Genomic DNA, 26,974 nt, shown 5'->3' with positions numbered 1-26,974 from the left:
GGATTGCGAGAAATTGGGATTGTGAGTGAAACGCAACGTTGTGGAAGACGCTTCCATCTATGATCGAGAAGTTTGTTTGCAATCGTGTTTCAGGCTTTGGACGTGACTTCATTAGTGAGCGAAGGTGATCTGCAGTGAAGGTTAGTAGTTCGATTGGGAATTTGGTAGGTTAATTTCGTTGATTAGGAATTAAGGTTTTTTCGAAGTTGGTATTTTATTTGGTTTGTTTTCATCGATGGGTTTAAGTAGTAATATTTTCCATTTTGGGTGTGGCTTTGTGGTCCCCCGTTGATTTGAGTAGTGTAGTTTATATTATTTGTAGTCCCCCATATTAATTTGTCGGTTTGACAGTGGTATGGACGGTAATATATGTATCATTTTGTGGGCATTTTAATTTCAGGTTGGATGTCTGAGGATCGTTTTGAAGTGGTGGTCCACCATAGTGGGCATTTTGTTAGTGATGACAAGTTGCAGTATGACAATGGGGAAAATGTATTGTGGTTCTGTGATCTTGATACGTGGAACTATTTCGAGATTCTTCATGGACTAAGAGAGTTGGGACATGTTAATTCGAAAGAGTTGTGGTACTCTGTTGGAGGTGAATCAGTGTTGGAAGATAGGTTGGTGTTGTTGGTTGATGACAAGGGGGTTATGCATATAGCCACCATATCTATGATAAATGGTGTTGTTCATCTTTATATGGTGCACAGGATGACTGAACCTGAGGTTATTAACATGATTGAAGGGGTTGTGGTTGATAATGAAGGGCTTTAAGAAGTGGAGGGTGATGGTGAAATTGAAAAGGAGTTGGATGATGGTGAAGTAAATGGAGAAAAAGGGATAGATAACGAGTATTTGCAGGAGGCTGATGGTGAAATTGAAAAAGAGTTGGATAATGGTGAAGTAAATGGAGAAAAAGAGATAGATAACGAGGATGTGCAGAAAGTTGATGTTGAAGTTGAAGACAACTTACATGAGGTGGATGAGGTTGAGGTTTATGATGAAATTAAACATAAGTCAGATGAGGAGGGTGAGGATACAACGACTAATGCTGTTGCTGAGAAGTTTTCTGATGAAGGGCTAATGGATGTCAGTGTTGAAGGTGATACAACAAATGAGTCTTGGGATGGTTACATGGAATGTGAAGTTGGAGGTATTCCAGAAGACATTGCAGGAGCAGGTTGTTCTAGTCAACAACAATGTAGTAATTCACATGAGGATGAGGTTGGAGGAGTACAATCTGGTGACGAATTTTCTGATATTGAGTGGCACTCAGATGATACTTACTACTACAGACAGTGATGAGGAAGAGAATGATAAAGAAAGTTATGGAAGCTTTCCAACCTTCTCAATGCCAAAAAGTATGGACCAATACAAATGGGAAGTAGGTACTTATTTCACAGAGAAAAAAGAATTTATAGAAATCATTCGAACCTATGCATTGGCAAATGGAAAGAATTTAATATTTGACCGAAATGACAAGAATAAAGTTACTGTCAAATGTGCTGGTGCCAAGGGAAAGTGCAATTGGTATGCTTATTGTGCATATATGTCTGCAATGAAGTCTTGGCAACTTAGGAAAATAATTGATGAGCATAGTTGCAGTAGAGACTTTAATGTCAAATTAGTGAATGCAAAATGGTTAAGTAAGAAGATGGAAAAGACTGTTAGAGAAAACCCACATATGAAGGTGATGGATTTTCGTGACAAGGTCTCTAGGAAGTGGAATGTATGTATCTCTAGAAATATGGCTTTCAGAGCTAAAGTTATTGCAAGAGATGATGTTGATGGATCATTCACAGAGCAGTATAGAAGAATATACAATTATGCACATGAGCTATTGAGAGGAAATCCGAGTTCTATAGTAAAGGTTAAAGTAAAAAACATTGATGGTGAAGTAATATTTAGTAGGTTTTATGCATGCCTGAAGGCATGCAAAGATAGTTTTGTCGCATGTAGACCTATCATTGGAGTGGATGGATTCTTTTTGAAAGGCAAGTATGGTGGAGAGTTATTGACAACAGTTGGAAGAGATGACAATGATCAAAGTTTACCAATAGCATTTGTAGTTGCAAAAGTTGAGAACAAGGACTCATGGAGATGGTTCTTGGAGCTTCTAATAGATAATTTGGGTGGGGATGCAGTCGGTGCATCATGCACCTTTATATCAGATCAACAAAAGGTGGGATTCTTATAATATTCTACTATAATATTCTACTATGTCTGACAAAGTATGTTCATAACTAAAGTGTTTGTATTTGACAGGGTCTACTACAAGCTATCCAAGAACTTCTCCCTGGAGTGGATAAGAGGTATTGTGTCTGACATCTGTATGCAAATTTCCGCAAGCAATTCCCAGAAAAAAATCTCAAGCGTCTCATGTGGATGGTTGCATATTCCACATATCCACAAGGTTGGGAGGAAGAAATGCTGAAAATTAAGGAGGTCAATCAGGATGCATTCAAATACTTAATTGTGATTCCCCCAAGGTTAGTCAAATATTCACTGTTAATGGACATTGTTTTCATTATTTAATGATTTAATAATTTTTTATACTATTATTTTAGGTTCTAGGCAAGAACTAGGTTCATTATAAGACCTCAATGTGACACTATGGTAAACAACATGTGTGAGTCATTCAATAGTATGCTACTTCAAACTCGGACCAAGCCCATTATAAGCAAGTTAGATGATATTCAAGTGTACATCATGAAGAAATGGGCCAGCAACAGAAAGAAAATTGGAGCTTATAAGGGCTTAATCATGCCAAAAATTGCAGACAAACTTAAACACGAATCAAAATTAGTGAGGCACTGGTTACCAAGGTACATTGACACTTTGGTCCTTCTTTTCGTCCCTTTTACTTGGTCCTTTGTCATTATCAAATATTTGTATTTTTTATTGTAATTAGGTGGGCAGGAGATAAGTTGTTTAAAGTCCGCCACACATCAGCACTTGGAGAACAATTTGTGGTTAACATTGACAAAAAGGAGTGCACATGCAGAAAATGGAGTGTTAGTGGAATTCCATGCTGTCACGCACTAAGTGCAATGAAGTTTTTGAATATCAATGCAGAGGATTTTATTCCAGATTGCTTTAAGAAGTCTACCTATGAACAAACATATGCATCAATTGTTTACCCTATCAATGGTCACCAAGTGTGGAAAATAACTTCTTATCCAGATGTCATGCCTCCAAAGAAAAGAATCTTGCTTGGAAGACCTAAGAAAAAGAGAAGATTGTAGTCCTGGGAGTTAAAGAAAGATAATACTCAAATGGATAAGGGAGGGTTTCGTAAAAGGTGTACTGTATGCAGGCAACTTGGACACAACATGAATTATTGTCCTATTCGACCACAACCAACTGAATCACAATCTAGCCCAGTAGTTGGTCCATCACAATCTGGCCCAGCAGGTGGTCCAACACAATCTGGCCCAACTGGTGCTTCATCACAACTAAGGATGTCAACGGAGCAGGTAGGGTATGGGTAGTAGCTCCCCCATACCATACTTGCTGGATAAAAATTCGCTTTGTACCCGTACCATCTCCGTCGGGTATCCATTATGCGGGTATCCGTCTATTTTTTTCATATCCGCGTGTATCGACGGGTATCCGTGGGTATTTACAAAAGTATTTTAAAAAACAAATATTTAACCATAATTAGTGCTTTGATCAACAAACTCACTTTCTCCGATTGATTCCTGAAAAACAAACAAATAAAAAATCACTAACAATTTATATTGTAGTTTATTTTTTAATGAAATATTAAAGAAATTACTAACTTTATCAATGTCCACATCTTGCAACATTGTATAAAGTTTCATGTTGTCCAATTTTAATCTAGAAGAGCCTGAAAACATAAGAAGTTCATTAAAAATTTCTAACTATCACTTAATTAAAATATCTAAGTAAAAATGTTAATTTCATTCCTTCCTTGTTGATCCATAACCAGTCTTGGAGACACATCAATGCCTTCATAGTATCTAAAAGTAATTTACTCCGATGTGGGGTAAGAATCTGACCACCATTACTGAATGAAGACTCAGAATGTCTTTTATTAATATATATATATATATATATATATATATATATGAGAGTATTTTTATGAATTAAAGTTTAGCGGATACGGGTATCCACGGGTACAAATACTATGATACCCGTACCCGCCCCGTTAACATGCGAGTATCAAATATACTCGTCCTCGCGGGTAGCAGGTATTCATTTTTAATATCTATTTCCTACCAGTTACGGGTTTTGTTCGCGGGTACGGATTTTTTTGACATCCCTAATCACAACCTAGCCCAGCAGGTGCTTCATCACAACCTGGCCCAGCAAGTGCTCTACCACACACTACTCCACCACAATCTGCTCCACCAAAATCTGGCCCAGCATTTGCTCCACCACAATCTGCTTCATCACAATCTGGCCCAACAGTTGCTTCACCACAATCTGTTTCATCACAATCTGGCCCACTAGGCCAACCAACAGCAGGGCCACGAAAATCACGCCCACCTGGTGCAGGCCAACCAATGAGGAACAAGCTGAAGGCTAGAAGGGGACGTGTTTGGAAGCAATGAATTTGAAGGGGACGTGTTTTAGTTGAACATGCATGTTTTTGAAGTGTTGATCCCATTTTGATTTTATGCATTTGTTGTTATGATGAAACCAATGCAAAGATACTATGATGTTATTTTGTTGATAAAGTGTTGTTATTTTGTGTTTTGTGGTTATTTTGGCTCTGTTATGAGCAACAATATTGTGTAACTTTATAGTACATTCGTGATCAACACTTATATAACAGTTTGGATATTATGTTCTGAAATTGGGTCTGTTATAGCACCACGTTTTTTTTTTTCAGTTACTCAATTGTATGTGAGGCAATTGGCTCTGATATATCAGTAGTTTTATTATCAATTTTTCAATATCAATGTAAATTAGAACAACGAAATTGGAATTGGAGACCAAAATGTTGTGCTTAAATTAATCAAACTTTTTCATTCAATACACAATCAAACTTTTACAATGCATTATGGATTTTTCATCAACAATGAAAATAAGATTACGTTCAATACACAAACAAAACAAACCCCCCAAATTAACACCTTTATCCTCTTTTCCAAAATGATGACAAATTTTTCTAAACTCAGAAATTTCATTTTTTGCCTATACATTTCTTCCATATTCAGCACACTAACATCCCTTTCTTCATTCTTCGTTACTGGACCAATAATTTCTTCATTTTCATCTCCACTGAACCAACTAAAGTAATTGCAGCCAAGCAATTGTTCAAAACCCCTCTGTCTAAAAAGCAAACATACACCCGTCAAAGCTCTCCTCCTTAACTTAAACGAGAAAAAAGTTCCATGGATCTTACCTTATACTTAGGACATCCCCAAAATTGTTTCCCCTATTTTAGGGGTTCTAGTAGTTCTCAAGATAGCTTTCTCACCACAATAGCAAACTAGCATTGAACCCAACCTCTTTGACCCACCTCCATGAGAAGAATCACTTCAATTTTGCATCCCCAACCCATTACAGGAGCACAAAGACCATGAATGAGAAGGAGCCATAGACAAGTGGGGAAGACAACCTCTTCTCTTCTCTCCTTTGAGTTCTTGCCACCGAAAATGCTAGGGCAAAGTAATTGATGTTACTAAATAGGAGAACATCATGTCATTTGCTTTGCTTTTCAAATTTAAATGACACCAAGTCATATAGAAAAGTCCAGATCATCAAGTGTAAACGTTGTTTATGAAAAAAAATAATGAAATGGGTTTAATTGTAACAATTTTGCAGAATTTTGGATCCATTTGAGATTAAAAAAAATCTATGGACCTAATTCAGATTTTTGAACGAAAACGTGGACCAAAGGAGTATTTTAGCCTTAAAAATAAGGTTTAATTACTCGGATAGTACCCACTTTGGTACAGGTGTGTCAATCTGGTGCCCGCTTTTAAAAAAATGTCAATTGCATCCCAACTTTTGAAAAAGTGCTTCAATTAGGTCCCTTTTAGACGGAGTTGACTAACGTCGTTAATGACGTGCCAAGTGTCAGTCTATGGTTTTTTATTTTTTTATTTTTTTTAATTTTTCAAAAAAAAATTAAAAATGTCACGTGTCAAGTCCCTGTGTGTCACACGTGACATTGTCAGTGCCACGTGGCAGTGCAATGCCACGTGTTAGTATCACTATCAGATGTCATTGTGTTGATTTCGATTTAGTCCCCGTATATGTCTTTTTGTTTCAATTTATTACCTACTTATTTGTATCTGATTCAATTTTGACCTATTTGTTTTTAATAATTAAAATCCATTTTTTATAAAATTAAAGGTAATTAAGTATAAAATTTATACAAAAATTAAGTATTTGATATTTATATTAAAATTTAGTGGTATAAGTCATTTTATTAAGTAATTTTAATAAAAAAATATTAGTATAACATTCATACAAATAGAAATTTTGGTTTAAAATTAGTAAGAGACAATATTGTTCTATTTTGGAAAAAAAAATTAACAAAAAATAAGTACTTAATAAAAAATTAATTAATAATGTAATATGTTAAAAAGTCATTTTTAATAAAAACTATTAGTAAAACATTTATACAAATAATAAATTTGGTCTCAAATTGAGAAAAACAATATAAATATTAGTACTTAATTTTGTAAAAATATTTATACTTAATTAGTTTTAATCTTATAAAAAATGGATTACAAAAATATTTTAATTATTAAAAAAATTGGGACAAAATTGAATCAGCTACACATAAGTAAGTACTAAATTGAAACAAAAAGACATATATGGGTACTAAATCGAAATCAACACAATGACATCTGATAGTGACACTGACACGTGGCATTGCAATGCCACGTGGTACTGACAATGCCACGTGTCACACACAGGGACCTGACACGTGACATTTATATATTTTTTTTCAAAAAAAAAATAAAAATAAAAAAAAAACAAAAATTTAAAAAAAATCAGAAAAACCACAGACCGACACATGGCACGTTGGTAACGGCGTTAGTCAACTCCGTCTGAAAGGGACCTAATTGAAGCACTTTTTCAAAAGTTGTGATGCATTTGACATTTTTTTAAAAGCGGATACCAGATTGACATATTTGTACGAAAGTGAGTACCATTCGAGTAATTAAACCTTAAAATAATATGTATTGTATTGTTTGAAAGTAGAATTTGTAATTTAAATAATAAATACTTACAAAGTGAGTGTCAGTTATTGAGTTCTGGTCATATGGTGTAACCGAATAATTTATAATATAAAAGTAATAATTTGTTTGCGTATGTTAATTATTTATCTAAAACTTTATAAAATACTTATATAATTAAATATATTTTGAGTATTATATATATATATATATATATATATATATATATATATATATATATATATATATATATATATATATATATGACTTAATTAGTGATTTATTTCTCTAATTTGGTCCTTTATTATTTTTATTCAATTTAGTCCTTTTTTTTAAATTTAATTTTGTTCTCTCCTTTTTTAACTTATATGCACATATTAAAATAATTTATACATCAAATCACTCTACCTAAATACTCAAATTATTTAATCTTTGATAATTCACCTAAATTTTTTACAAAAAATAGACTAAATTGAATAAGAAATAATAAGGGGATTAAATTTAACCTTTTAAAAAAATTGAAGAACTAAATTGAACTAGAAAATAATAAAGGACTAAAGTAAACCAAAACAACAAATCTGAGGATCAAATCAATAATTAAGCTTATATTTTAATAACAGTGTTAAGGAAAATAAGCTTTGTAATAGAGTGTGTCAAAGGATTGAATTTATTTTTTCACTTTGAAGTTGAGATGTGCTTGACCAATAAAAAATGAAATTATTTGGATGAGTTAAATTAATCACTCCATAAAATATAAGATAATTTTAATGTTTCTCATTAAGCCCCTTTTAGGGGGTCCCCAAATGAGGGGCCAAACAAAAACCCTAGCCCCTAAAGTTCCCTCTCAAGTGGGTTAAAGCCAAGGCTAAGGTGGGTTAGGCCCTTCTAAAATTACTACTTTGATTCAGAGTATAAGATCAAGTCAAACCATCCGACCTATACCACTCGGACAAGCCAGACGAGCCCGACAACCCGGACTGGTTGAGTAAGTTTGATGACCTGTACGACCTAGCCTAGCCCGATGACATGAACAGGTCTAGCAGGCCAGACGGGCCAGGCCGTGCCGATTACCAAGAAGTGTCGACCCTAAGTCGAAGATGGAAAAGTTTAATAATATATTTTTCATGTTCAAGAAGAAAATCCATCGGCTGGTCCTGATCCACAGGACTTTTGTAGGATTTTTGGTCCTGTGAACTTTTTTAATGAATGACTCTTTTATTCTGTGAGCATTTTTGGTCCTAGTCCACGTGGACCTAGACCAAACCCAGTGGACTGGACCAAATTAACATCTCTACTGTTAACTCTTTACAAGTCGAACTCTTATAATCCATAAATTAAGTTAACACACCCGTTTTGTTCTATAATTAACAAAAAATTTAATTTTTTAACCTAGCTCAGTTCAAACCTTTGATGAATTGAGTTGGGCGAGAAGTTCGAGCTTTATATATTTAACAATAAAAGAAAAAGAAAAACTTATGATACCTACGGAAGTTAATAAAATATATTTATAGAATGTTTTTCTTCCTATCTTATCGTAAACAAATCAAAGTGAAATATATTCTATTATTTATGTGTTTTAAATATTTTTATGAATTCAAGTATAGGGAAAGTGAAGTGACTAAAATGACACTAGAAAGTTAATGCCATTTTAGGACGATGAAAATGTAAACAACAGTTGCAGAATTAAAAAGAAAAATAGTGTAAAACATGTGTTATAAATGGAAATTTAATTAAATTAGACACGAAATAAGAGAGAGGGAGAAGATGGAGCGAGTCTTTCGTCTACGTAATCTCTCTCTCTCTCTCACTGCTTTTCCTTCTAATATATGTACATATAACTATCTATCTCTGCTCTTCCGCTTCCTCTCCGTCTTCTTCTTCCTCTTCAATTTCACATTTCAATTTCCTTCTCAATTCAACACTAAAAAAGTTCACGGTATGTGTCTCTCTCTCTCTCTCCCTAATCTCAATTCAATGAATGCTCCTTATCGTTATTCTTTCTCTTTTTCCATTTTATAATTCGCATTTAGGTCTCACATTTGATTTCGTTTCTGTGGTAAACGAATATTCATCTGATTATTGTTAGTTACTTTGCTCGTTCCTTTCTCTGTTTTACAATGCAATGCGAAATGATTGCAAATTCGAAATTGTCAATAGGAACCTGCTCTGCGACGCCTTTGATCCTTGTTGGATCTGGCACTCGCGGATCTCGCTCGTGATTCTCTTTTCTGCTTGTGAATTGCAATTGTAGCTCACGTTAGAACATGAGACAATGCCGCTTCTGTTTGAGATGTTAAAACGAATATAACATTATTTCTTCTCTGTTCTTACGAACATGCCTTTTTTTTAAACACTGCATTTAAGATAAATAATATATGTTTTGACTTTTAAAATCATCCCATCACAAATAACTCATATTTAGCTATTTTTTTATCGGCAATATTCAATAATCAATGTAGCAGCATTAATCAATCAAGGTACTTTCTTTTATTTAAGTAAATCCACATGAATGTAATGCACGACACTTTTCTATTTGAACAACAGAAATGGATACCTTCCTCTTCACCTCAGAATCCGTAAACGAAGGCCACCCCGACAAGATCTGTGACCAGGTTTCTGACGCCGTCCTCGATGCTTGCCTGGAGCAAGACCCAGACAGCAAGGTTGCCTGCGAAACCTGTACAAAAACCAACATGGTCATGGTCTTTGGAGAGATCACAACCAAGGCCAAGGTGAACTACGAGAAAATAGTTCGCGACACTTGCCGAGGCATTGGGTTCGTGTCTGCTGATGTTGGTCTCGATGCTGATAAGTGCAACGTTCTTGTCAACATTGAGCAACAGAGCCCTGACATTGCCCAGGGAGTTCACGGTCACTTGTCCAAAAAGCCAGAGGAAATTGGAGCCGGTGACCAGGGGCACATGTTTGGCTATGCCACCGACGAAACACCTGAATTAATGCCACTCACTCATGTGCTTGCTACCAAACTTGGTGCCAAGCTCACGGAAGTGAGAAAGAACAAAACATGCCCCTGGCTGAGACCTGATGGTAAAACCCAAGTGACTGTTGAGTACAGGAATGATGGTGGGGCCATGATCCCTATCCGTGTGCACACAGTCCTCATCTCAACCCAACATGATGAAACAGTGAAAAATGAGCAAATTGCCAAGGATTTGAAAGAGCATGTGATAAAGCCTGTGATCCCAGCTGAATACCTGGATGACAAGACCATCTTCCATCTCAACCCTTCAGGTAGGTTTGTGATTGGAGGACCCCATGGAGACGCAGGCCTCACTGGGAGGAAGATAATCATTGATACCTATGGTGGGTGGGGTGCTCATGGTGGAGGTGCGTTCTCAGGCAAGGATCCAACCAAGGTCGATAGGAGCGGTGCATACATTGCTAGGCAAGCCGCAAAGAGTGTGGTAGCTTCAGGGCTTGCACGTCGTTGCCTTGTGCAGGTTTCCTACGCAATCGGAGTGCCTGAGCCATTATCTGTGTTTGTTGATAGCCATAAAACAGGGAAGATTCCTGACCGTGATATTCTGGCTTTGATTAAGGAAAATTTTGACTTTAGGCCTGGAATGATTTCAATCAATCTTGACCTCATGAGAGGAGGCAAGTTCAGGTACCAGAAGACTGCTGCTTATGGGCATTTTGGACGAGATGATCCTGATTTCACATGGGAGACCGTGAAGATGCTCAAGCCCAAAGCCTGATTCATTGGCCTTTTGGTGGTGTTTCTTAAAGTGCCATCGTAATCATCTTTCTGATTTTGTGTTAGGAAAACAATAAAGAAGCTTCGGTATGTATTTTTCAGCTTGGATGAGAAATTAGGAGCAGAAACGTGCTGTCCTAACTGGAGGCGTTCGCACAATTGGAGCATGCAGCTTTAGCTATCTATACCACTTTTCATCTTTGTTTAAATTTCTCATTGTTGCTTTGTTTTTCTCTCCCTGATATTGATTGTTCTGCAACCATTCTTGTGTGGGTGGGATAAACTTAGAATGCCATTTATTTGATTCTTTTGTCACTTTTGTTTTATCATATTGTTCATAATCGCAAAGACTTAGCTATTTTCTAATTTCTACTAAGACTTTGTTACTTTGAAAGAACAAGCTCCTGTCCTTATGTTATTGATTTTACTTAAAGAATTAATACATGTTTGTAACTATACAATAAGTTCGAAATAGGCTCTCGTCGAGAATCCCACGATGATCCAAAACCTTTTTCCATAGCAAAATGATAAATGGACACATCAGAAATGGCGTACACTCAATTGACCCGTCTACATGGATTCTCATTGTGTTTGTCCTTTAACATCTTAGCTAGGATTTGGTCATAAGATAAATAATAAGTACGTAAATAATAAAATTTACATAAAATTGTATTACCTAACATATTGTTGTTATATATTGACATTTCCTCAATCAACCATATAAAACTAAATTGAAGAAAAACTATATAATTATATATATTTGTAAAGTTTCAAAAAGATGGAAAGCCAAAATAATATATTCAAATTTTAGATACGTTTCCAAATTTAGATACCCTTCACCTGCACTGTAATTATTCGAATTTTAAAAAATGACCATGATCTCTCTCTAATTCAACAATTGAGATTTTTTAGTATCATCCTTCAAAATAGGTGAAGAAAGATATGTAAAAAATTAAATTTGTCTATTCTCGTCTTCACCGGTTATCTTCTCCTTTATCATTTTAAAAAAATGAATCTATTCTTTTATTCTTTATCCATATACCTTGTTTTTTAGTTTTTTTTTTCTTTCAAAATCTAATAAGAAAGAGAGACTTAATTAGTAATATTTAAACTAACCCACTCTTAGTCAAAGTACTATTTGAACACCTAGTCATTTATGACTAAACTAACCCAAGTATTATTTAAACTTTTAGTACCATGGACCAGACAACCTAGAGTTTTCTTTGGAACTTAGTCACTCCTAACTAAACCGAGTATTATTTGAAAAATAGTCACTCTTTTCTAAAGGTTTGGTTAATGAAAGAAGTTATCTGAAAGATAAAACTTTGCTCACCAGGTTGAGAAGACATGTCTTTGAACGAATACAATATTTAAATAATCAACTAGATTGGTATATAAACACAAACAATATTCTTGTGAATTTTTTGGCACCAAAAGCTTTGAGAAGCAAATTTGACATTGATTTTGCAACTCTTGGTCACTTTTCTTGTTATTCAATTTGAAAGATTTCCTTAAATAAGGAGTTAAGGAAAAACAATTATTGCAAATCTTTTCGGCCTATTGGAAGACTTCACTTCAAAAATTACATCTTCAGGACTTTGTGTATTCATGCATGAATGTAGACATGTATTAAATTCACTTCATATAGCATTAAATGCTTATATATAATTTAACTCAAAAAAGGAAAGAGACACAAAAAACAAGTTTTAACATGTGTCATCTCTAGAAATTTTTTAACAAAAGGAAATCAAAATTTAACTCAACAAAATAAAACACCGGCTTCTTAAAATGCAAATATGGAGCACTTCCTATTCAAACTCTCAAAGGAATTTAACTGTTTTAGAAATAGATTTGATTGATCTACTCTTTCTGTCACTCACTTATCTCAATCTACATCTCTTAGTCGATCTCCTCTCCAAGATACCCCAACACATACCAGAATGCATTTTTCTTCATTGACAACATCATTAAGATCTTTTGACTTTATTATTTAAAATTGGTAAGATCTTTCAATGTTCAAATCGATTTTCCACTCTTCTATTTTTGGGTTAAATCTTAATATTTATCTCCTTATTTTTCTAAAAAATTGAACTTTTTTTGAGTTAGATCTGAATGATATTTATGTTCACCGTTTTCTCATCTTCTTCTTTAATTTGGTCTTCTTCAATTCTCAATTTTTAGGTGTTAATGGCTTCTTTACGCACCATTAAAATGTTAGAGTGTTTTCTAAGGTAAGTACTTAGTTTGTTTTTCATCCTCTTTTGTTTTTGTAATCAGTACGGGGAGTTTACAACTTATTCCTCTCTTTGTGTCAATCCATTAATATCTGAAGTTTTTTTTATAATGATTTGTTTTAATTGTTTTCTTCTTTCAGAAAATTTTTGCCACCTTTTTCTTTAACCCCTTAAAGTTAGGGTTAACCCCTTATTAATGGTGGTTGAACATTAAATGAGGTGCATGTTTCCCACGTATAATGCTTGACATTTTCCCAGACATTGGCCCTTCTTTCATTTTATCAATTCAACATAGGTATTTCCAGAATTCCTCTTTTGACAGATTAGCTTGTAACATGGTGAGCTTGATAATCACTAGCTTCCAAAGCATTAATAATTGTGATTAGTTATTTATCATTTTCATCATCATTGATCCTCATGCAGAAGTACCTAACAATGTTTTGGTGTGTTGTTTCAACCCATTACAAAACATGCTTAGCCGAGCTACATCATCAAATCCATGATATGAGCATTTTCTCAACAAGGATTTGTATCCCCTCAAGCTTCATGCATTGGTTCATCTACTTCTTGAGAAAGAGTTGTGAATGCTGACTTGGCACTGATGTATCTAGAAGGAAGGGAAAACTTGGATAGAAATTTCCTTTCTACGTATTCCCATTTAGTCAAACTCTGATTTGGATGAGACTACAGTCATATTTTAGCCTTTCTAAGGAGTGAAAAGGGGAACAATTTTAGATAATCTCCCTCTTCATCCTCTCTAGGTACTCCTATAGTGCCATATAAGGGTGTTTATGGTTCATTCTTGCCAACCGATTAGATGTAAGTGACAGTAGAGTTGGCTTCGTTTCCATTCATTTTGTTGGCCTAGAAATGCTAGAAAAGTGTCTTGAACCTTACTAATGAGCATACTTCCCTAAGAGTCTTCTTTGTATATCTTCTCCTAGGTTCCCTACTACACTTGTACTTCTAGGGGTTGCCATTTACTTTGTTATTTGGTCTTGTTGAGCTGAGATGGAAGTGGATGACTCTTCCAATTGTTGCATTTCCTTATCTAGTTGCTTATGTTTTCTTATTTTGTTGTTAAGTATTCTTATTGTTCTCTCTATCTCAAAATCAAAAAGAAAATTTCCAACTTGTATTTTACCTCGCATATAAGAGGAAACTAGGAAACATGTAAGTACAAAAAGATCAAGTAATCACTAGAATCAAAACTATTAAATATCTAAAAAGATTTACATGCAAATCTAAAACTAATTAAAACCACTTAATATACCTTGACATAAGTCCTTGGCAACGACACCAAAATCTTGTTAGATGATTTCCTTCCTCTTAGAGAGTGTACTAAGCTAGTTGAAATACATTAACAAATGTCATATCCACAATAACTTGTGCAAAATTTCAAGTAATCCCAGTCTGTCACTGACTCGTAATAATACTTTCCAAAGCAGTGTTTAACAAGGTTTGTTGAAAAAGTTCAATAGGAAATAGAATGCGATTAAAAACAACCAATATATAAACTTATTGAGATTGAACTTCACATATTTTCTTCAACTATTCCTCTAGTTATTTAAAAGTCATTAAAAGTTCATGGCTCATTCTAAATTAATTCCTTAAGTTTAGAAATCTAAGGACTTGAATCATAGTGCACAAGTCCTCAAATCACAGTTTAAGAACCTTTGCTTTAAGTGCAGGACTTGATTCAACTAAAGCATTCAAAGTTATCACTACAAGAAAAATTGATTATAGTGATATAAATATTCATCACTAAAAGGTATAAATATGTCACTAATAGTACTTTGTGACAAAATTAAAATTGTCACTAATAATTATGTCACTATTATACTTGTGACAATAATTTTAAATGTCACTAAAACTAAATTTTATTGTGACAAAAATAGTTGTCACTATTAATTTTGTGTAATAGTGACAATAATGAAATATCACAAACATATAAGATAGTAGTGACAAATTTATTATCACTATTATATTTTTTTAATAATAATAATAAAAAATAAAAATTATGACAAATATATAAAAGAGTAAAATTAATTAGTTATTACTGTAAGGCCCCATTTTCATAATCTGCCTTAAAGTTGATGGGCTGCCCTTGTGAGTGGGCCTAAGGCCGGCCCAATGTATCACTAGTGCAGGAAAGAGATTATGCCGCGGTTATTTTGACTTTTTGGCTTCGGTTTTACACCCGAGGTATATGCAGGCGAGGTAAAAAAAACATGTTTATGCCTCGGTTATGAACCGAGGCATATGCGAGGGTTACTGCCTCGGTTCTAGAGGGAACCGAGGCCTAATGTGCATCGCAGATTTAAAAAAAAAAAAGTATTTTCTGACCCAATAACAGCATCACACGTAGCCATGATCCTTGTACACACACCTACACCAATCACAGTGTGCCACATCATCATCTTCAACCTTCTCCCAAATCAGAAACCCTAGCCACCATTCAAACCCTAAATGCCGCCAGTGTGTCGTGACCACCATCTTCGACCACCGCATCACGCCGGAACAACTTCACGACGCCTTCATTCATCTCTCCGGCGACGCAGAACACCCTCTCTTCACTATCATATCTGAACAGAAACATCCCACGACTAACCATCGTGAGCCAAATCGCGACTTCGACACACACATCGACGTTCAAAACCCATAGAAGAATTTTACAATTTGAAAAAGAAGAAGTACATACCTACAAGCGAGATTGAATGACGACAATGGAGGCGGTTTTGCAACCTCTGCGATGACAACAATGGAGGAGGCTCGTGTGACGGAGGAGGCTCGTTCAACGGTGGACCGACGGTGGAGAGACGAAACTGCTACTACGTGGAAGAAGGAACCTTTGCGATCTGGAACAATGGCGTTCGAAAATGGAAGAGAGAAAAATGGCTGCTGCTCCATGCGAAGAAGATGAACAGTGGCACGATTTATTTTAAACCCTAAGAAGGCTTATTGCCTCGGTTGATTTTAAACCGAGGCATAAACATCTATCTGCCTCGGTTAGATGTGACCCGAGGCGTATTCCACTTGAAAAGTAATCAAATATGCCTCGGTTAAAATAGACCCGAGGCATAAACATCTATCTGCCTCGGTTAGAATTGACCGGAGGCATAAAAGTCTGCCACCAATTTAAAAATATCAATGTAGCGGGAAAAATACAAATTTTAGGGGGTTTATGCCTCGGTTCTAAGTACAACCGAGGCATAAAAGTTTAAAAAAATTACAAAAGTGCCACCGCATCTTCATATGCCTCGTTTGGAAGTGAACCGAGGCATATAGGGCGCTGTAAAAACCCCATTATGCACTAGTGTATAAAATTCTTAGGTCTGCCCTAAACCTAGAGTTCCTTGCCATTTTCAGAAAAAGTTTTGCACTTGCCTTGAGCTGTAGCCGCCACCCCTTTCCGCTAGGGTTCCGCTCGACTGTCACGTAAGCTTAAGGGGTTTCTATTCCACGTAAGTAACTCTAAACCTATTGTACTTACCTCCTAAAGCTTTACATTCGTTTTCCACCGATTAAAGTCCAAAAATAATCGTGTCGACCGCTGTTCCGCCAGTTCTTAGGTCCGTCACTCGAGCTGCGGTGCTCCGGAGTCCAGTGCCGAGGTCTGTACGAACCCATTTCCAGGTACGGGAAGTTAGGGTTCAGTCTTTTGGTGTTGTCTTGGCTGTTCTTGAGTGAGTTACTGATTGCATGGATAAATCCTTCGTTTTGGTATGATTAAATGCGTTGTATGCTTGGTTGGTTTGATATTCATGGTTGTTGCAGTGAAGAACAGTGGTGAGACCTATTAATTTCGCCCAAGCGAGTCAATCTCGCCCAGGCGAGATGAAACAGGGAGCTTGCCTAGGGCTTTTGCACGAAAAGTCGCCCAGGCGACTCGCTCAACTTTTGAGCGAGCAGGCAACTCGCCCAGGCGAGAGGGATCTCGCTTAAGCGAGATCCCGCGTTGCTCATGCCCTGTTTTTGTGCTCTCGCCTAGGCGAGGGGGAGGCTCGCCTGAGCGAGCACGTCTCGCCTGAGCGAGGCCCTCCAGCCTAAGCAAGGTGCTGGGCGAGACAGTGTGATGTGGGATGTTTTTCTTGGTTTTGTATGGATAATATTGGCTTGGTTTTTAGTATCTGTGTTAAAGGCTTGGTATGTGTGAGTATGATAGAGAAATGCAAGTTGTGAATTATGTATAAAGGGTTGACATGAGTTTTGCATGAGATTGTATTGAAAGGGTTGGTAGGAAAGGGGCATGATAACGATATGAATTGGAAGTCCTTGGTACACGAATGGTTCATGATGAGATGATATGTGTTGAGCCTGGAACATGAAAGGCGTAGACTTGAAGGTCGGTATAATTAACATATACATGCGTAGTGGATATCATTTTGGTTGTGTGGTTGTGTCCTGTATGTGTCAGTGCATAAGTCCATGGGGTCTCTAGGTGAGACTTTCGGGGTTGCGCTTCAGTGGTCGGGACGTAATTCCATGGCCCCTGTTAGTGGGTGTCCATGGTGGTGCCCCATCTGTATAACTAAGTAAGGATTCAAGGTAAGGACTGTATCCTGACGCTCTAAGGGGTCAGTTAGTCTCACTTAGAGCGGACTGACTCTTGTGGTGAGAGTAGCAGGAGGCCTGAAATTCATCAAGGGCTAACCTTGTGGTGGGAGAGATTTTGATTCATCGTAACACTTGTATTACATAGCTCAGGGATCGAGCAGCTCAGGGTCGAGCAGAGGTATCCACCACAAGTGCAAGCATCCGCTGAATCCGACTAAGTTATACGTATCCGGATGAGTCGAGTCGTAGTGTATTGAATGAAGAGTCATAACATGTCTGGTTGCTATGTGGATATGAGATGATGGAAATATATTTGATTGCATGATGAATATGTTGTTGGCTCTAGCTTACCCGTTTCGTTGCATGGTTGTGTTGTATGTGGCTGTTTTTCCTTGCGATGATCATCAACTTGGTTGATGGGAGCAGATGGGCGAGGTTCTCATGGTCAACAAGCGAATGGTGATTCCGCTGCTTAGCCATCTGGGCTGGAGTTTTCCTTGTGTTTTATTTAGGACTATGGCCCATGTATCTCTTTCTGTATTTCTACGCTACTCTCTATGTTGTATTCGTATTCAGCTTTCCTTTGGCATCGTGGTGTGCCCGAGTTTTGTCGGGGTGGTGTTAAAGACCCCAGGACTACGCTACTGTACTTATATTGTGTGACGTTTTCCTTTAATTTCGCTTAATAATTAAATGGGACGTTACAATTACTATTATTAATTATTATTATTATTATTATATTGCCAAATTTTATGTGATAATTAATCATTATTATTATTATTATTATTATTATTATTATTATTATTATTATTATTATTATAAATGATATAGTAATTGCTGCAAATAGCTAACATGTTGTAATGAATAGATAAGTCACATTTACATTTTGAAAATAAATATCAATTAAAATAAATAAACATGAAATATAAATATATAACATCCATTACATTTAAAATTACAAAAACAAAAATATATAACTATATATCCAAAAATTACATATAAAATAATACCTAATTCTACTTTATACAATTACATTAAATAAGTATTTTAAAAATAACATATGACAACATCTTCAAAGATTTTGATCCTGCAAAATAAAAAAAAAAGTAAATCATTAGTATTTAATAAAAAATAATTGATAATATATTATAAATGTAAAAATATCCATTACATTTAAAATTACAAAAACTAAGATATGTAATTATATATCCAGAAATGTACATATAAAATGATACCTAATTTTATTTTATACAATTACATTAAATAAGTATTTAAAAAATGGCATATGACAACATCTTCAAGGATTTTGATCCTACAAAATAAATAAAAAAAGTAAATCATTAGTATTTAATAAAAAATAAGAGATAATATATTATAAATGTAAAAATATCCATTACATTTAAAATTACAAAAACTAAGATATGTAATTATATATCCAAAAATGTACATATGAAATGATACCTAATTTTATTTTATACAATTACATTAAATAAGTATTTAAAAAATGGCATATGACAACATCTTCAAGTATTTTGTACCTAAAAAAAAAGTAAGTTATTAGCATTTAATAAAAAATAATCGACAATATATTACAAATTAAAAAATATAATCATTGATATTAAACAAAATATTCCTATACGTTGCAATTGTGTTAGTCTTGTTCTTAAGGTATAAATCCAAAATGCTTAACTAACTGTACATGCTTTTGAATTTTTTTTCTCTCCATCCATATTTTTTAAATTGTCCTGTACAATATTAATATAAAATAGTTAACACCAAAAATATTCATGATAATATATGAATATGATTATACCAAACATAAAATAAATTTAATGGTAATATGACATTTAATATGTCAATATATGTAACAAATCAATATTAACAATGATGTATAACAAGATGGTTAATTGTTATGCGTGATTATGATTATTTTTTATGTTTATTTTTCCTATGAAGTGTTTTAAGTATTTTTCTAAGTGTTTCCATACCTATATGGAGGCCTAATGTTTTAGTGCTTTCTCTTTTTAGAGCTTAATCAACATTCACATAAGGCTTGTAGTGGAATTTAGTTTTTCAATCAAGACTCTTCTTCAAATAAGAGTATAACTTTGTGTCGATGCTAAATTATGTGGATTCAAGCATACTATCATTGGTTTGAGCTATTCTAGGGGAGAAAAATGAAACTAAGAAGAAAATATTTTATACTAAAAGTTGAATGGGTAGAGAAAACTACATGGAGTTATTCAAGCACTCATCAAATTTCACATGTAGAGGAAGTATTATGTTTTCTTATCGATATTAAATTAAATTTTGAAAGATGCAAAATAAATTTCACTACCAAAATCAATGTGTTATTATTTAAAAAATGAAACAATTAAATTTTTACAACATTTTTCCCTATAGTAAAGAGGTAGGTGGAAATTTTTAGGTTTAATTCCTAGTTAATACTCACATGATTATTATTACTATTGGAGTTTCATATAAAAAAAAGTTACATATCTTCATAGATCAATGGTAGAAAAGAACAATATTCTCATAAGTCAGGCATAACAAAAGAAAGAGGAGATGAACAATGCCTTATTGAAAGACAACAAATTAAGAAATTAATACCTTAGAGAGATTAGTTCCTTCTACTTATGGACAAGATTTGATTAACATATAGTCATTAAAAAACATGATGATGATAAACAATATGTATGACAATAAGAAACAACATGACAATAAGAAATTAATGAAGTTCCAAATTTTGAAAGATATATAAGACCAACCTGTTGAGGGGTGAAACAATGAGAGTGGAATGTCACTGGAGGTGGAAAGGAACACAAATAGAAGTGGGATGTTGGTAGGAGGTGGAGAGGAACACAAATAGAAGTGGGATGCGGTGGAGATGGAATGCTATAGAAGTGGAACCCTAAAATTGGAAACCGTTCTTATTACTCATGATCTATATTTTATAAAACTAAAATAAAATTTGGAAGTTAAAATCAATATTAGACTACACTTAAAAAAAACTATCCTAATTTTTTTTGTATAAAAATAACTGAATTTTAAACGTGATAACTAAAAACGAGTAAATGCTAATGTTAAAAATGTTCATTTTTATATATTAAAATAAAAATTAAGCAAACATTTATTATTAGAATTTTCTAGACGGTTGGATTTTATATATAATAACAAATTTAATATTTAAACAAACAAACTGTATAACTGTTTATTTTTCATTAATAACAACTTAATAAATACATTTGTGTAATTGTATATAATAATAATAACAATAAACAAATTTTTTCAATTTTTTAAAACAAATTCAGTGTATAACATGTATTAGAAATAATTATCAATCTTATTTTTTTAAAATATAAAATTAAAGATAAGGTTTGATAAAAATATCTAAAGAAATTTTTTATTAATATTGTTGTAAGATTTTATTATTACTTATTTAAGATTTATTTTTTAATTTATTAAAAATATTATTCGGCATATTTAATTTAAAATCATAATTTATTATATTTAAGATTTGATTTAGTATATTAAATATTTATATAAGGTACTATTTAATTTTGAGATGTTTTTACATATATCTATAACTGAAAATATATCACAAAAATTTTTATCTATTATTCAAATAACTTGCAAAGATACTTTGGGTATTTTCACTTAGGTCTATAAATACACTTCATATATTTACTCAATTTTCTCACTCACTATAATACTCAACTATATTTTTCTTTATATTTTATTTAGGTTAGAGATGACAACGAATAGGACATGGTAGAATCTACTTGTTATCCGTTGTGTTTGAAAAATCTGCTTTTTATTTGTTTTTAGAGCTGTCGAAATAGGTAACTCGGTCTGACTCGGCTCGACTCACCACGGGTTAATGATTTAGTGAGCCAACCCAACCCGGCTCACTTTTTAGCGAGCCAAAAAAATTTAAACCCGGCCCGGCCCGGTCCACCACGGGTTGGCTGGTTAAACGGGTTGACTTACGGATTCATTTAATTAAAAAAATATTATTTTTTATTTTTTTCAGTCAAAACTAAATTGTAATTCTAATTAAAATGTAAATAAACTTTAATACAATCCAAATACAAACCAAAATAAAAAATACAAATTATTTATGTATTGGATAAAAAAGAACTTAACATGACCCAAATGTAAAGTCCAACTTAATAAAAAATAAATAAAAACATTTGTGTGACCCTTTTATCTGCGGGTTGGTGAGCCAACCCGGCTCACCACGGGCTCAACTCGGATGAGCCGGGTCAAAAATCAACCCGTATTAAAATTTATAAAAAATTTCAACCCAACCCAGTCCGAACCCGTGGTGAGTCAGGTTGGCTCGGGGGTTCCAACCTATTTTGACAGCTCTATTTGTCTTGTTACTTATCGAGTATTTGTGAAAAATTTTCTTGTGAATATTTTTTTATACGTGCCAGAGGATACTTGTGGATATTTTAATAGAATAAAGGAGGAAAATTTTAGAAGGTAATATAAAATATGTTCTTGCGGTACTAAGGTCTATCTTGTAAAGTCTCTTAAAATGCTTTAAGTGTCAAAATTTCAAAGGGTCCACGTCCTCAAACTCTGAAAGTACTCCTCGAATGTCACAAAGGATGGGAACGTGTCCAAAAGATACTTTGATGCCAAAGTCAGTCAGATGTGTCCGAGAGTAAATGCTAATGAATATGTAATCAATATACTTCCTAAACCGTGCTTTTTATACGACTCTGTTCATGTTCATGGGTCTTGCTTGGTTGGGCTTTGGTCTAAGTCACTAATTACCTCATAATTGGATTAGTACAATTAACTTTGAGTTTAGCTATTCTGAATGACAGTGGGTTCATCTCAGTCTCTGGTGTGGATTGTGTACATATCGTCCTAGAAGGCTGACATGTATCCGACCAGGCCATGTACCCATATGGGTACTATGACCTCATACAGTACAAAATATATTATTTTGACGTCTTTTACAAATTATTAAATTAAATTAATCTAGTGAAAAAAATAAATAAATATTATTCAATCTATATCCAATAAAATATATCGAATTTATAATTCAAATCCATTTAACTAGATTAATTAGATTTACATTTTTTAAATTAAATTTAAATTGATTTAAAAAATAGATTGAATCTTTTTTTATCAATCAGATAAAATCCAATGAGATATGTAATGTATTAAAAAAATATCTTTAAAACTTTAAATTTTAAATGTTGTATTTAAATTTAAAGTAAATATCTTATTTATTAATATCATAATAAAACTATAAATACATAATACCTTATTAAATAGAAAAGCTTTAATCGTAAAGTAGCAGAATAGGTGTAACATGAGCAGAAGGACCTAAGTTCAAATCTAAGATAAAACAAATTTATTACTTTTTTTAACAATTACTAATAATATAATAATAATAATAATAAAAATGATATTATATGATCATAAATATTTTATAAAATTGCAACAAATTTTGTATTAATTATATTCTTTTCAAAAGATTTTTTTTTATTATCTCACATTATGTTAACCAGTAACTATTTGTTACAAGTATATTTTATCATTTTACAAGGAATTTTTTGTGACAAATTAAAAAATAACATATAAATAGTGAAAAATGTGTATATATTACTATTAATTACGTTATATCAAAAGTAAATAATTTAATTCCTTTTAACAATTATAATATCACAATTAAAAATTAATATTATATTATTATTAATTTATAAACAATTATTTTGTTAATTATACTCTTATAGAAAAGAAAAGTAATTCTATCGCATAATATTTTATATTAATGAACAATCATTTGTGACATTATATATATTTTGTCATTTTTAATGAATTTTTAAATAAATTAAAAAAATAGTTGTAAATGATATACAAATAGTGACAAAATTTATATTTATCACAACTAATTACATTTAAAAAAAAGATAAATATTGAATTATTTAATATATTTAAACTTAAATCTATAATAATATATTTAATATATTTTATCACAAATAAATATATAATACTAAAAAAAATATTATTAACACAAAGATTTTAGTTTTATGATAATCAATAATTTATTATTAGTAATATATAAACATTATTTTATAAATATTTAATATATGCTATGTTAATTAAATATTTTTATGAAAAATGAAACATTTTTTTAAGATACATTTGACATTTTTTTAGTTTTTGTAATATAATTATTGTGACATTTTCTTAATTTTGTCACTGTTATAAATAGTAATTGTGACAAATAAAAAGTTAGTCACAAATAAAATATATATAGTGATAAAATTTATATTTGTCACTATATTTTTGTCACAAAAACTCATATTTGTTGTAGTGTATTCCTAACACTAAAATGATTTGGTTCTACCTTAGATTCAAGATTAGTTTTTTTTAACTCAATTTAAATGAGTTAAATAAGATGAGTGATCAACTGATCCAAAAATTCAAGCACACATTAATCTCAATACAAGAAAGTTCAGCCACTCATGATAATGACTCTGCTTATAACCATATGGAGCTGGGAGCAAAAGATTGAAGCTCGAATCTTCTTTCCAGTTGACCCAGGATTCATTCTTCACCTCCATTGCCTCCTCTCTCTTTGTTCTCTCAAAATATTACCAAAAAGAAAGAGTAAAATTGTCTAGATGAAAAAGGTCTCCTAAAACAACAACAATCTATTTTTATAATAATGAAATTGGTGCTCAACCTCAACCTTTAGTGCTTAGCAGAATAAGTTTCCTTTTGTGCATGGTTTTCTTGTAGCTCAAGCTTATGCTTTGGTGTTCAACACTTGAGGTTTGCTCTCTTAGAAGGTTTCATCTAGGGTTAAATCCTCATCTTGGCACTCAAGCTCTTCAACTTAAATTTGCTTTATGGCTTCAATGCCTAACTCATTGCTCAGTTGTGAAGAAAATTTTTTTATTTATTTTTAACTGTCTTCCATTGCTCAACATCATTCCTAGTGCTCAACATCATACTTTGAAATAAGGTAAAGAAGAGATTTGATCATACCTCCATAGATTATCTAATCTAATTTCTTACTATTCTTGTCTTTATCAAGAGGAATAGACATATGCATTGGAGTCTTACTATTCTCGTCCTTCTCTCTCTACTTGATTTGCAAGTCGAAGGACATCTTAAACTCACCCTATATCAACTTAGAAAACTCCGTACACAATGATTCACTAGTATCACCAAAGATAATATCATTAGCATAAATTTTAATAGTTATAAAATCCTTGTCGCATTCTTGTCAAAATAAAGTTGTGTAAACATTTCTCTTACAAATTATTTTCTAGAAGAAAATTGCTTAGTATATCATACCAAGCTCTTCCAACTTTCTTTAGACCACACATAGCATTTTAAGTTTGAAAACATGGTCTAATTTTGAAATATCCTAAAAAACTAAAGGTTGTTTGACATAAACCCCTTCTTCAATAAAAGCATTTAAGAAAGCCTTTTTATATCCATTTGAAAAAATATTTATATTTTGAAAGTGGTGAAAGTTGATAAAATTCTTATTGCTTTAAGACATGCGACAGGTGCAAAGGTTTATGTGAAACTGATGCATTCCTACTTGTTACTGTCATGAATTCCAAATATTTATAACCCCTTAGGAAGTTTAAACTTAGGGGACTCTCATATCCTCAGAGTTATTTAGAGACAGAAACCTGAATACTATTTGGGTGATATGTTTTCTACAAGAACACCTTATAATTTCTTTTCTAAACTACTCATGAAATATGGACTATACTTAAAACTTTATCACAATGGGAATTGTGTTTTAAAATCAAGGTAAAGATAATTTTCAACAATTTCCATAAAACAATTGCTAAGATATAATATTATGCTTTAATATTTTTATATGTTAGATTAATGGTGATTCTAGAAATATAATATAAGAAAGTTTTAAAAGACAACATATCTCTTTAAAATATAATTCCAAGGGATAAAGTTTCATAACCTACAACCTTATATTTTCCTTGTTTGAAAAGCATGCGAGGCTAAGTTAAAACCAAGAAGGAATGGATGGGTATTGAAAACTCTTTTGTAAAAGATTAACCCTCTCTTAAACCTCTTTAAAAATTTATTCTCATTAGAATATTAAATGCAATTGATTGTGGTAGCAAAATTTTTAACGATTAGCAAATGACAAGACAAAAGATATGAAGAAAGTGAGAGAGATCATACAAAAATTTATGTTTTTTCAATTCATAAGTGTTCTTACATCCAATCTCAATTATTCAACCTTGGAATAACTAGAATCCATTATTTTTATATTTTTAATACAAGCACTCAACACATATAAACATATACAAAACTCCTTAATACAATCTAGAGGATATATGTAACATGTCACTATTTCTATTTGTTTTTTATTGAACACAATAGAAATAATGTATTTTTTTAAACAAAAAATAAGTGTTTCAAAATAAACGTGGAAGTTGTTGGGCCTTGATCAACACACGAGCCCACTACCCCATTGTTTGCTAACTCTCTCTCTCACACACACAAAAAGATAAAAATATCTTTTCTCTACAGATTGTCTCGAAGCTTCCCGCACTCACCAAACTTCCTCTGCCACACAATTGCTTCTTCACAAACACGTCAGCTATGTTTTTCTTGCTTTCTCTTTTACTGTAAGCCACATGTTGCTCAAAAGTTACTCACTCACAACTTTGCTCCTTGCAGGACACACACCTACTATATGCCACAGAGAATGGAAGAGGAAGAAAGCTATTCAAGAGATATTAGAGAGAAGAAAGGTATTTTATGGAACTTTCATGAATGTAGTTTCTCTAACAACTTTTACCGAAAGAAACTATAGTATTTATAGATGTTTTGTGCTACTCCTATTTCTGCTCCTAAGACAGAAATGAATAATTATTTGCATTTATTACTTACAATTGATTCAATTTTTGATTAACCAAGTCAACACCTCCCCTTAATCCAAAAATCCTAGACTAGTCATCCCAAGATCCTTCCTCAGCTTGTCAAACCCTGCTTGCTTCAATAGCTTGGTGAAAATGTCTGTTGTTTGCTCTTCTGTGTGATAATAAGTCAGTGTCAACATCTTTTTTCTCACTTGATCATGAAGAAAATGAAACTTCATGTCAATGTGTTTGATCCTTCCATGTAGTATAAGGTTCTTCGATAGGTTGATTGCAAATTTGTTATCTATATTGAGCTGAACTAGTTTCATGTATTCCAACTTTAGCTCCTTCAAAACTTCTTCCAGCCATACACTCTAACAACCTGCTTCTGATGTAGCTATGTACTCTACTTCGCATGATGAT

The 26,974-nt window shown here is 33.0% G+C and overlaps 2 protein-coding genes across 2 annotated transcripts; both read left to right on the top strand.

The window, feature by feature from the left end:
- Positions 1 to 3,643, top strand: LOC114190264. Its single transcript, XM_028079077.1, has 5 exons — positions 1 to 140; positions 401 to 2,182; positions 2,266 to 2,489; positions 2,568 to 2,825; positions 2,912 to 3,643. Exons 2-3 carry the CDS (start codon positions 1,088 to 1,090, stop codon positions 2,323 to 2,325), a joined length of 1,155 nt encoding a protein of 384 aa, XP_027934878.1. The 5' UTR covers positions 1 to 140; positions 401 to 1,087; the 3' UTR covers positions 2,326 to 2,489; positions 2,568 to 2,825; positions 2,912 to 3,643.
- Positions 3,644 to 8,928: 5,285 nt separating this feature from the next.
- On the top strand, positions 8,929 to 11,257 carry LOC114190263 (S-adenosylmethionine synthase 1). The gene is made up of 2 exons (XM_028079076.1): positions 8,929 to 9,099; positions 9,708 to 11,257. Exon 2 carries the CDS (start codon positions 9,710 to 9,712, stop codon positions 10,880 to 10,882), a length of 1,173 nt encoding a protein of 390 aa, XP_027934877.1. The 5' UTR covers positions 8,929 to 9,099; positions 9,708 to 9,709; the 3' UTR covers positions 10,883 to 11,257.
- Positions 11,258 to 26,974: the final 15,717 nt, after the last annotated feature.

The sequence above is a fragment of the Vigna unguiculata genome, chromosome 7 (assembly GCF_004118075.2).
Source record: "Vigna unguiculata cultivar IT97K-499-35 chromosome 7, ASM411807v1, whole genome shotgun sequence".
NCBI classification, from domain to species: domain Eukaryota; kingdom Viridiplantae; phylum Streptophyta; class Magnoliopsida; order Fabales; family Fabaceae; genus Vigna; species Vigna unguiculata.
Note: the sequence above shows the minus strand (reverse complement) of the source record. Positions and strands in the feature narration are given on the sequence as shown.

What these genes read in the sequence shown, in the direction of transcription:
- LOC114190264 (XM_028079077.1), top strand. Translation starts at nt 1,088, where the DNA reads ATGTCAGTGTTGAAGGTGATACAACAAATGAGTCTTGGGATGGTTACA. An exon ending in TTATATCAGATCAACAAAAG is followed by an intron (nt 2,183 to 2,265) that starts GTGGGATTCTTA and finishes TGTATTTGACAG; the next exon opens with GGTCTACTACAAGCTATCCA.
- LOC114190263 (XM_028079076.1), top strand. Translation starts at nt 9,710, where the DNA reads ATGGATACCTTCCTCTTCACCTCAGAATCCGTAAACGAAGGCCACCCC.